Source organism: Phyllostomus hastatus, unplaced genomic scaffold (assembly GCF_019186645.2).
Source record: "Phyllostomus hastatus isolate PE091 unplaced genomic scaffold, TTU_PhHast_1.1 phas_contig_38, whole genome shotgun sequence".
Lineage (NCBI taxonomy): Eukaryota > Metazoa > Chordata > Mammalia > Chiroptera > Phyllostomidae > Phyllostomus > Phyllostomus hastatus.
The window spans coordinates 28,281,813-28,294,553 of NW_025333869.1; the positions used below are offsets into that span (position 1 = coordinate 28,281,813).

The 12,741-nt window shown below is 35.3% G+C and overlaps 1 protein-coding gene across 4 annotated transcripts in view; it reads left to right on the top strand.

Annotated features, from left to right (window-relative positions):
- The first annotated feature begins 1,515 nt into the window (after nt 1-1,515).
- The window catches only part of HERC4 (HECT and RLD domain containing E3 ubiquitin protein ligase 4), a 129,421-nt gene continuing 118,195 nt past the window's right edge, over nt 1,516-12,741 (top strand). For 3 of the 4 annotated variants that reach the window (XM_045842333.1, XM_045842335.1, XM_045842336.1), the window contains exons 1-3: nt 1,516-1,680; nt 3,196-3,226; nt 3,690-3,994. In XM_045842333.1, coding sequence (XP_045698289.1) covers nt 3,769-3,994 — 226 coding nt within the window. In that variant the 5' untranslated portion in view covers nt 1,516-1,680; nt 3,196-3,226; nt 3,690-3,768. Of the gene's footprint in view, nt 1,874-3,195; nt 3,227-3,689; nt 3,995-12,741 lie in introns of all 4 variants that reach the window. The other variant, XM_045842334.1, reaches the window with a different exon arrangement.

The following is a 12,741-nucleotide window of genomic DNA, read 5'->3' on the forward strand; positions in this document are numbered from 1 at the left end:
GTCTCTATTTTTCATATTACATGACTGAATAACTTCTGGACAGACCTCATGTTTTGAGGCATCACGTACTTAACATTAAAAGAGAACAAAAGTCCTATAAGGGCAATGAAGCTATCGAAATAGGAATAAAGTATGTTTTGTGAGTATTCTCACCACTCCCGATGTTGAAATTATACTTTCTTTCCTTAAGCATCTTGTAATTTTTACACTTATTTCTGAAACATACTGTTGTTGATTGAATTGGGTCCCCCCAAAGAGATTTGTTGAAGTCCTTATCTACACTATCTGAGAATCTGAGAATGTTACCTTGTTTGGAAATCGGGTCTTTACAGATACAGTCCAGTTAAAAAGAGGTCATAAATGGATTAGAGTGGGCCTTAATTCAATGACTGGTTTCCTTTGAAGAGGGAAATTTGGACACTAGATAATGCTCAGACTTGTTGAGACAAACAGGGAAGAAAGAACACCATGTGGAGATGGAGGCAGAGATTATAGTGAATGCCAAGGACTGTCAACAACCACTGGAAACTAGGACAGAAGAATGGAAAAAAAAATTCTCTGAGAGCCCAAGAGGGAACCAGTACTGCTGCTACCTTGATTTCAGACTTCTGGCTCCCATAACTGAGACAATAAATTGCTATTGTTTTAAGCCATCCCCTTTGTGGTATTTTGTTAATGGCAGTCCTAGGAAACTAATACACATACTTATATACATTCTAGCACATACTAATATGAAATATACTTTTCAATGAGATAAAGAAATATGACCTATTGTGGAATTCTTTCTAAGGTTTCAGCATTCATTTTGAAGTCACAGGTTCTAACAAAGTCTAACATATATAACCAAAAGCGCCTTCTTTTAAGTTTATTCTTTTTTATGAGATTATGTTAAGTAGACTGGCCTAGGAAATCCAAACTTTGTTTTTATAAAGCACGGGCTGTAGTCATACACACTACTTAGTTTTCTCTGAATGAAGATTTTGTAATGTTAAATTTATCTTCCAGGGAGAGAGCAGAAAGTGTTGGCAGCCCTCGCTATATCAGAAGCCTAACTGCTGGTGTTGACATTTAATGCCATTGCTATGAATATACCTGTCATACTCAGATTAACTCCAGCTGAGGCAAAGGGATAAAATAAAAGGCTTCACCCGCCTCATTACTATATTTATATTTCACCTGCTACTTAAAATTCTCTTTGGAAAAAGGCAGAACAAGATAATAGACTGGAACCTATGAGTAGAAAGACAAACCGAAAAACCACGAGATTTTCTTCACTAAAAGGACGCGTTTTTACAAAACACGCCCGCACCATCCTTGGTCTACATAACCTCCAATTTAGGTATTTCGCTCTTGCCTCTCAAGGGAACGCAAAGGAGCACACCACGCAGGCGCCCGAGGCGGTGAGCCCAGGCGGGATTCCGGCGCAGTCGCGCGGCCGGGAAGTGGGCGGGCTTGTGCGCTTGCTCTGTGGCTCACTTCCGGCCGACCCCTCTCCGCTCCCCCACCCCCGCCTAGGCACCTCCCCCTCTCCCTTCTCCCCAGTCTCTCCCCAACTCTACTCTCCCTTCGCGCGGTCCTACCCGGTCGGCTCCTGTCCTTCCCCTCCTGCTCAATCCAGGTCGCTGACGGCTGTCTCTGGACTGGACAGTGGTGGCCGCCGCTTTTCTCAGAAGGAACCCGGTAAAGTTTAACAGAAGCCGGGGAGGGGAGCAGTGAGCAGCGGCACCGACGCCAGAGGAGCCCTGCCTGGTGTTAGCCGCCCCTGGTTAAAGGAGGGAATCCGAGCACTGGAGACCTGCCTGTGCTGCCGCGCTGCGTCGCTTTCTGGGGAGGCACCTCCGTCTCCCAGGGCTTTCCAGCCTTGAGGGGCCGGGTGAGTCCTTGCCCCAGTGGCTTCGGGGGCGTGTGACGGCTTTAGGGATGGGGCAGGCCAGGCTGGGCGGATACAGGCCAGCCAGGCGCAGGGTGCTTTCTCAGCGCTTCCTCGTGGTGGGGGGCAGGGGACCAGGCAGTGTCGGGGTTCCCTGGCTGGGGGTTGGAATGTCGCACATCCCTAGGGGAAGGGCTCCCTAGGACTAGGGGCCACGGACGTGCCGAGCCTCAGTCACTAGTCTCCGCGACTTGAGAGAACTGGCGGCTGCGGTAGTTGACTGGTCGACCCGCGAGATTGGGTGTGTGTAGAGTTTTTCTCTCCTCTGGTCCTCCTGAGCTGATCTGTGTGGTTGTTCGGGGAATATAATGAGAATAAAAACTGCTCCTCATTCCCCTACCTGTTGCTGGTGTGTGAACGCGTTTCTTATACCCCTTCCGACTTTCTAAAGAAGAGATTGGTTAAACCTCGTGCGCTCAAATAGAAGGGTATTTTCCTGTCCTCTTAAAAAACGAAACAAAAACAAAAACAAAAAAAACAACAAAAAAACAGAGACAATGCAAAGCTCTCGGGAACTATCAAGTTCTGATGTTCCAAAAGACTGAAATCAAACTTCTGTGACTGGATGGGGTCATGGAATGGGGCAGCTTCACCACTTGCTAGCCCGAATGTAGGAAAGTTGGGTTTCGAAACTTCTCAGGCTCTGAGTAAGGAATGTGGGTAACTGCTACGGGAATAAGTTTGACTTCCTGTAATTGTATTATTTAGTAACACTTTGTGTTTAAAGATCTGTGTAGATTTAAATGAAGTGGACTCTTGTTATCTGTGCCTTTACAAACGAAGAAATACTCTGTACTGGAAAGTTCTACGCATTTCGCCACCAAACTACCAATGGCCCAGCCCCCATCCCTATTCTTGAAAAATCGGCAGTGCTGGGTTACTTGCAGTTTTTTTCCATCTTCAAATAATTGTCTCAGAGGTATAGATAGATATTGATTGCCCAGGGGAAATAGTTTTCAGTCACAGTTACCACTCGTAAAAGAAAATGTTGAATTTTGGGAGAATCTTCGTATTAAACTGCATGCTTGCTTTTGTGAATATTGTAATTACATACATTGATTTAGTTTTAAAATTAAACTAAATTTTAGTGAGGTCGGAGGTGTACTATTTTTTTAAAAAATATGTATGGTCTTCGGAGGTGATTGTCTTAAGATCAAGGCTTGACAAGAGAAGTTTTTTCTAGGGTCTCAATATTGTCTTGAATAATTGGAAGTCATTTTAATTGTGGGAAATTTAAAGTTTCTATTATTGGTTTTCTATTACAGATAAGAACGTCAGTTTTCTGTTGATGTGGAGGTAGGTATTATTAGAAGGTTTAATTATGTTGTGACTTCAGAGAGATTTCAGGGTTTTTATGTTTCTGTAGGTTAAAATTTTTCACTGTAATTATTTGACTGTTGAAGCAGTGAACAGATGTCTTATTTCTTCCATTGAAATTGTTTAAAGCAAAAAGAAAAAGATTAATTTCACGGAGGTACTTAATATTTGTAGTAAATTATTACAAGATAACAAAACGTAAAAACTTAAATTTTACAAAGAATAATGGAGAATGATATATTTTCCCTAAATATTTCTATATTTTAAATTTTTTAAAAATGAAGCTGATTGTTTTTTGAAACCGAATGATACTTAAATGTAGCATATTATAAAATAGATTTGATGTTTAGTCCATAGTGATGATTGTAACCTGGCTCTTGAAAGAACAACAATACATCATCTTTCCTTGTAAGTTATCTTAACTTTTTTTCTGTCTCCTCAGACATAGGGATACCTCCAACTTTCCGGTGTTTCAGAAGGGAGTTTTTTATTGAAACTGGAAGACCTAAAGAATTATAAACATGTTGTGTTGGGGAAATGCATCTTTTGGACAGCTAGGTTTGGGTGGAATTGATGAAGAAATTGTATTAGAGCCCAGAAAAAGTGACTTTTTTATAAACAAAAAGGTCCGAGATGTAGGATGTGGACTCAGACATACTGTGTTTGTTCTGGATGATGGGACGGTATACACATGTGGATGTAATGATCTAGGACAGCTGGGTCATGAAAAATCCAGAAAAAAACCAGGTAAGTTGAACATTTTTTTGTTTGGTATTTCTAATAATTACATCATTTAATTTTGAAATGTCAAATAATTTCTCTAGTCCTAAAACCCGTGTTTGTTTTTTTTTTATCAAGTTTTAAAAGCAAACCAGGATTTAAATACATCCTTTACATTTGCATACCTCTAAGTACTTTAAATAGTTTGTGGTTTCCTATTTTAACTACTGCTATTTTAAATTCTTATTGTATGAAGCTTTGGTTTCAGAACATAATTATGGTGATGTAAAACAAATAGAGAAAACCATTCTGCATTGTTTAGATTTTGGAACAGAGAATATAGAATATATAGTATGTAGGTCTTTTTTTTTTTTTAAGAGTTTATTTATTTAGTTTTAGAGAGAGGGGAAGGGAAGGAGAGAGAGGGAGAGAAACATCAATGTGTGGTTGCCTCTCATGTGCCCCCTGCTGGGGACATGGCCTGCAAGCCAGGCATGCTTCCTGACTGGGAATTGAACTGAGACCCTTTGGTTCACAGGCCCATGCTCAATCCACTGAGCTACACCAGCTGGGGCTGTAGGTCTTTAACAAGTACTGTTCAGTCACCCTGGGCAGATTTTAAATACATAATTTGTTGTTTTCCATACATTAGAAAGAAAAAAATTAATGTGAAAGCATTTTACTTTTCTAAAATATATCCTAATTTTTCTATTTTTCTCCTTGTGGTAATATTTTAAATATATAATTTTATTTGGCTTAGTTTGAAGTATTTTTTATTACCCCAATCATCTAGTTTCAAGTAGCATCATTGGCTGTTAAAAGTTTTGTGATTATGAGATGTCCTTATTTTGTAGTAGTAGCTGTACAAACCAAACTGAAAATAATTTGTGGGGTAATGAGAATTTTGGGGAATATAGTCACATTTTATGCTTTCCTGGCTATACATATTTTACTTTATTTTTTAATTTTTACTTAACTGATTTTAGAAACAGGAATGGGGAGCAAGAGAGAAAAAGAGAAAGAGAAACAGAAACATCTACCCATTGCTCTACTTACTGTGTATTCATTGGTTGATTCTTGTATGTGCCCTGACTGGGGATCATCCCACAACCTTGCTGTATTGGGACAAAGATCTACTCAACTGAGCTACCCAGCCAGGACCAGGCTATACATATTTAAAAATCAAATATTACTGCATTTACCAATATAATTATTATGTGAATTTTACTTTAATTTTAACAATTAAAAATTAACTGTTAAGGTATAAATTCAGATAAGAATGCAGCTGTATTGATTTACAGCTTCTTTTAACTTCAACCTATGGCACTTAAGTCTTTTCTGTGGCAGTTATTTTTCTTTACAATGTCATTATTTAATAGGTTTCTAGTGTTAGTTTACTTTTGAGAGGTTAATGTAGGTATAAAATATTAAGGTGTTAAATTAAGGTATGTTATTCATCTTTTAAGTGGTGATACCACTTACCGCTATGCCAGACTTCACTCTTCTATCTTGTAAAAATACATCCTTTCTTGTTGTCTTAATCTCTTTTCTTCTGCCTTAATTTGTAATATATTTTTTTTGGTAATGATGCTTAACACAGTAGGTTTAGTTATTGCAGAACTCAAGGTAGATGTCAGCTTTCTTGTACTTTAGCTCACTAAGAATAGTTTATGGGATCTTACCAGATTTTCATAATCTTAGGCATGAAGGTTATGGTGGCAGGTGGGTATGGATAGTAATTTACTAATAAGTATTTGTTAATCATTGCTAGAGACAGGTGAATCCTTTACCTTTTTTTGCTTAGGTTGGAATGCTGCCTCAGGTTGAGATTTATGGGACTGTTACTATTCTTATATTTAACATGTCCCATAGAAATAACTGAACATATCTGTGTATTACTTTAGTAATTCTGAGAGGCTTCAGGGTAAGTAGAAAGTACAAAGCCAGCATACAGAAATTGCCAGTATAGTTACTGAAATTTACTAAGCTTTAACATTTTTAAATCTTACTAGACACCTATTCTATGTCTAGGACAGAGGTAGACACTGAACAAATAGTAGAATTATTGTGTGCCTGGAACAGCTTTTAACTCTACAGGTGAGATCCTGAGAAATTTAACTAGCTAGAAGAAGCTTCTTTGTGGTCATGGTGACATTGTGATGATTGCATTGTGACATTTAAGTCACCCTGTTGCTTCATCCTGGAAGCATTATTTGGTAATACAAGATTGGGAGGGTGGGTTTACCGAATTTATGATACCTCATTAGGATTGTCACATTTTGCAGGGTACATCACAGTCTATGATACAGAGAAATGAAAAGCATGGACTTTGTGAAAAATTTAGAGCCTGGGCTGGGAGTTAAGGCACACATAATTGAAATAATTGGAGAGAATTGAAATTTGACATGATGTTATACGTAACTTGAGTCTAGGAAATTTAAATGATGGGAAATGTCATTGTGGGATAGAATTGAAAGATTTCTGGGAAAAAATGAAATCTTAAGTTTAATTTGATCATTAATCACATAAATAGCCAGAAAATAAATCTGAGGCTGGAATAACTTAGTGTTTTAGAAGAGGATCCTGATTCTGAGAAAAGCTTTTTATTACCAGAAGTCCAGGTTCAGTGGTATATTGAAGTGTACCTAGGTTACAGAGGTAGGAGAAAGTAAAAGTTCAAAGAGAGGTAGCTACTCTGATACAGACTTTTAACTTCAGATTTGAGGTGCTTTAGTAGAAAATTTTACTAAAATTTACTAAATGCTTTTAACCATAATCATTTCCCTTTGAAATAATTTCTTAATGGTTTAAATGTATTCCTTCATACCCTTTTTAAAAATTGTGAGTTTGAGGACTGAATCAGAAGATAAGTTCTTATTTCGTTGGTTTTAAGGTCCTCTGGTAATTGAATGAGTCATTGAATTTTTGGGCTCATGTTACAAACGGTAATTTATTTCATCAGCTTTAAACTTGTATGGAGGGAGCTAAGAATTATTTTCTTACAGAGATTGGCTTTCTAACCATAATAAGTATTCAAAAATAAAGAGAAAGGAGGCCTCAAACATTAAGAATTGAGATGTTTTTGAGAATCATCATAACCTACTGGAGGACTTGGCCTTACAGTGTAGTTAAATCGCTTTGACCTATTACCTTTTTGGAGAGGTTTCCATTTGAACTTTTTAGAAACCACATAGGAATTTTCCTTACTATACCAAGAGTGCAGATTATGTCCATGTTCAACTCTGTTCTCTCGTATATGTTCTTGCTATCACTACCAGCTCTTCCTCAATTACTTCCAGAGAAGTGAATGAACATCAACTGGTATTTCACTTTCATGTATGTATTTTTTCTTCATAAAAATTTTTTTAACTTTTTTTTTAGCTAGTGGCTCTCAGTTTCTTAATTCATAATTAACAGGTAACTATATTAAATCTTCAGTATGCTAGGCCAGTACAGCTAAATTAGTAGTTTTATTTTCATACTTCCAAATTCATTTCTAAAGATTTTAAGATAACATAGGAAGTATACTTCCTTTAACTAGATCATTTACCCACTATATATCAAATTGTAGGTATAATGTGACCATGGTCCTAAATGTGTTTTGCACATGTGTTTTCCATGTTCCATGTAAGAAACAATACTAAATTATTTCATGACCATAGTTTATAAATAATGTGATATAGTTATATTAAAAATTACTCTTGATAGCTTTTTATGGCTTGGAAAATTCAAGTAGATTATCTCATTTAATCCTCATGACAGTTTTATTTGGAAACTGGGGCAGGTTTTATGGTCCCCATTATACAGATGAGGAAACTGAAGTTAAGAGATTAAGTGACTAACCATTACTAGATTAGCAAATAGGCCACTCTAAATTCTATGGTTTTACCTTGATCCCATAGAGTTTTCCCTCTGCCATATTTAGAAGATAGAGAATACATATTCACCTAGGGAAAAAACTAGTCTCTATCAGTATTTTAATATAATTCTGAGAGTTAAAAATTTTTTTAAAAGTTATTTTATAACTAAGGTTATATACAGTGAAGATAATATTATCTTCCTCATATACCCCCATGTGTAAATTCAAAGAGAAGCCATTTTAGGAACCATATAAGAAGGTTGAGGGTTCTATTTTAAATATGTAATATTACACCAACACCAACTAAGAATTTAAATATGTATATTTTATTTTTGAACCAAAGGCTAACTTGATTAGCAAAACCAGCAATAGAATTTGGAATAGTTATCATAAATCTTACTGTAGTTTATGCTCAACTCTTCTATAGAAGATGTAAAGGTTATGAGCATCAATTCTGTTTCCTGTATAGCCCAGAATGGTAATTTATACTGTTGGGTTGTTCCAATAAAGTATTTTGATCACATTACTTGCTTGCCTTTCTTGCTTCATTTTCTCACCTGCTCTCCTTGTTCACAAAACATAAATCTATTAGTGAACTCCTTAAAAACCTATGGAATTTAAAAAAAATATAGGAAAATAAATATAAATATGGAAAATAAAATTATTCACTTAAGAGTGTATTAAAAATACCAAATTATTCCACGTATTTCTTATTGAATCAAAAAGCATGTAATACCAGAGAAGCTCACTATGTTTTATAAATCTTAATTTTAACTGTACCTTCTAAGGAAGAGAAAGATATGGATGATATATGAAGACTAGAGAAAAGTAATTACCTGAGTCAGGAATGGAGGCTTGCTTTGGACACTTTGAGGAAGGTTAGTGCCCAAGAACCACAGTGTCAAGGGTAGGAACAACAATCATGATACAAACAGAATACTACTGTTAGATATATAATAATACTTTACTTTGTGTAGGACCCTACATCTGAGGAATTTCAAGAGCATTACACAATAACTCATGGTTCCTTTCAAAATGCTTGTGACTCAATTTGCAAGAATTATCCTTACCTTAGGGGATAAATTTACGGAGAAATGGCAGCACAAGTTGGTAAGTAACTTGTCAAAGCAGCAGATGACTGGTGAACAGCTATAAATTAAATCAGAATTTAAGTCTACCAGTCTCCTACCTTATTCATTAAATTGTGCTTATGTTTATAATTATTTACAGTAATATCTTATATTTGAGGCAGAACAAATATTAATGCACAGATTGTTTCTTTGCCATTTTATTTGATGGCTTATTGGAATCGGTATTTTAAAATACCAAGATCTTGCATTGTGATACCACTTTGATACTTCATTATACCCTTGTATGGTATGAAGAACAAAAAGCCTTTTATGTTAACACCCAGTATTTTCACTTTTCTCTTTTATATGTCATATTCTGTATCCCTTTATTATCTAATGGTGTGCTGTGCTACTGTCCAAGGTCCAGAGTAAACTGCCAGACATGATTGATTTGGTGGCTAACTTTGGACCTTGGATTACTTATGTTATATCAAGTCTGCCTTGTATCTCTGTGTGGAATGCATTGGTTTGGTGAATGCTTTATAAAACCTTTAACCCACAGAGAAAACAGTAATAGCAGTAGTTGTCTAATCTGAGCAGTTTTATGAATAGAGGCTTTTTAAAAGGATTTGGAAGCAATGATTTTTCTCTTTGTGTTTGGTATATTGGTATTTGTATCTGATTGGAAGTGAGCCATATGCTTTCCTTGAAACAACCAGGAGTATGGTAGATTTTAGTTTCACAGTTTGGGCATTATTAAGGATTCTTGTTGCACATGACAGCCTCGGTGGTCTAGTTTCTGCCATCTCCTTAGTAAGTATTTTTAGGGTTCTATGTCCCTGATATTCTATACAAATGTAGCACTGTTGAAGATCATTTGTCACAAACCCCATGTATTTTTAAAATTGCTTTGAATAAATAAATTAAGTCTCACTTCATAGATATTTAGTTTTCCTAGGCTACTATAAAGCATATCAGGTACTAAGGGATACCTATTAAAGAAAACCTAATGGAGAAAATGTATTCAGCTATTGTTACAGGTTGTTTTTGGATTAGGATTGTGTTAGTAGGTAGAAAAGTGGGGAAGCATTAATGCAGAGACTATCAAAGAGCCCATGGTTTAATTCTTTTCAGCTTCTATGTATTTTTTTTCCAAGCTGATGGAATGTAAAAGATAATAATTATTTTTATATTGAAACAAATTGGGTTAATTACATGCAGGAAAAGTCTGTGCTGTGTACAATTGTATTGTTGGAGTTATTTTTGTTAAAAGGGAAATTTCTTGAATTTTGGTGGCTTTAGACTCTAAACTATAATACTTTATTTACATGAGATTCCTTTATTTTTCTTTCATTATAGCATGGCAGAATTTCAGTTCAGCTTTTCTTGATCATAAGTAAAACATTTTAGAATTCTTTAGTAATATATTTTTCACATTTTTAAATATTCTAATTTTTAGTATCAAAATTTAGTCTCATTTTATTCCTTTGGAAGTGTCATACTATTCTCAAATAACACATTTTTAGTTTTTTTCAAATTATAAAAGTATTACATATTTTTGGTAGAGAATTTGAGAAATAAGGAAAGTAAAAATCAACCATAATGCTATCGTGCATAAATAGATGCTGTTGTCATTTGACACTTTTTCTATACTCAGAGATGATTGATTATAGACCAGAAGTATATTCTTGTATCTCAACTTCTTTTTCAGTAACAGTTGAATAAAAATTTAGTATTTTCCCATGTTTTTAACTGTTTAGGGATGTTATTAATGATAATTTAACTTTTGCTCACTTATATATACCAAAATTTGTCCTGATCAGGTGGCTCGGTTGTAGCATCGACTCATACACAAAAAAGTTGAGGTTCAATATCCCGGGTTATGGGCTCAGTCCCCTGTTGGAGTGCATACAAGAGGCAGCCTATTGATGTTTCTTTCTTTTTCTCTTTTTCTTCCTTTCCCTCTCTCTTTCTCTCTCCCTTCCTCATATCCTCAAGTGAGGATTAAAAGAAAAAAAAGTACTAAAATTTGTGTTCTCTTTTTTGAATTTATTTCAGGATTTTTCCTATAAGTAATGTTGTATTGACCATATACATAAAATTAATCTTTATTTGCTTGTATGTTTATTTCTTTAGGAAAAAGAACATCTTCAATGTTAGCAAATGTAGAAGGAATGATAAGTAAATTTATTTAAAAAATTTGAACACAGTTGTGCCTCAATTTACAAAGTTGATAAGTTCATAAGAAGATATTTGCAAATGGAAGTTTAAGAAATGTTTTTGACAAACTTTTGAGTATCATGTGATGAGTATCATTTAAAGATTTGGAAGGGAAGATAAAACAAGTGCACAAATATAAGTGCATATAAATATAAAATGTGCTAAGTCTTATAAGATACATAAACAGTGCTGTGTAGAGATGAATATTTTAACTTTTGGGATGGAATGGATTATAGCTGAGTATAGGAAAGACAGCATACGATCTGGAAGGCTATGTAGTATTCAAGGAGGAAAGAAAGGAGAGTGCTTTATAGGTAAAGCAGCTTAAATGGCACTAGCCAAAATTGAGGCTTGTTAAGGGAATAGTAGTCCAGTTACCTGAAATGTCTGAGAATAGTGAGCAAGAATGTTTAGAAAGCTAAAATTGAGGTCACATTATAGAATTAATCAAATTAGGGAGTGAGAATTTAGTTTGTAATAGAAATTATCATGGTTTTTATAAAGCAGGGGAGAGGATTTGGAGGTTAATTATTTAGGTTATAGTAGTAGTCCTTTAAAACAAGAAGGGAGAAGGTAGATCGAGGAGAGATCAGGGAGGCAGAAAAAAATGGACGGGTTTCGGTAACCAAATGGAAGTGAACAATAAGGGTAAAGGGAGGAGCCAGGTATGATCCTAGGTTGAATTCATAGTCGGAAGAGGGAATCTAGGAAGAGGAGGGTTAACTGCTTTGTATTAGGAGAAGAGAGAAGATTGGGTGAGGTGAATTTTATTTTGAACTTGATAACAATATTTATTGACCAGTAAGAACTTCAGTACTATAAGTGGGGAGACAAATCGGGGCTAAGGGCATAAAATGTTTTTCTAGTTTTGTTTTATCTTCAAAGTAGGCTAATATTCCAACCATAAATTATTCCTTGGCCCCAACCTATCAAGTAATTAATAACCATTAACAATACCAATTTTGTACTTTTGGGAGACTTTAAAGTACCTGGTAATATAACAGCTTTATAAATTGAAGGTAACTTAAATGGTTGTCCGCTCTATTTCATCTCTTTTATAAACTTGAATTTTTTTATATAGATAAATTTAAAACATTTATTTGCCAGGTATCATCTGTTAGCCTGCTTATTTGATTTTTATGAACAGATTCATTTCATATTCTTGCTTAACTAACACAAACCTATATAGTTAGTTATGTTTGACTTTATGACTTTCATGGTTTACTGGAAGACACAGGATACAATCACATAGAAGTTGCTTTTAATCCCATTGACAGCTGAAATACTTTACTGTAAATTGTATATGTACTGGTATGTACACAAGAACTCCTGGGGAATGTGTCATCTGAGATACACATTCTGCTGTTGCTTCTTGATAAGGAAATGGGAGTGGGAAAACGGCAGGGTCAGGCTAGAAGAGGGACTAAGGAGCAGAATTAGAAGCATCTGAAAACAATTAGAGGAAAGTTGAACTGTTTTACCTGTTATTTGAAGAAGTTTGTGATTTTTTCCTATTTTTTAGTGTGATGTGATGAAAATAAAGTAGAGCTTAATTGTTTTTCACAGTTGATTCCCCGTATTTGTCAGTTAGCACAGGTAATACTTTCAGATTTCTGATTCAGGCA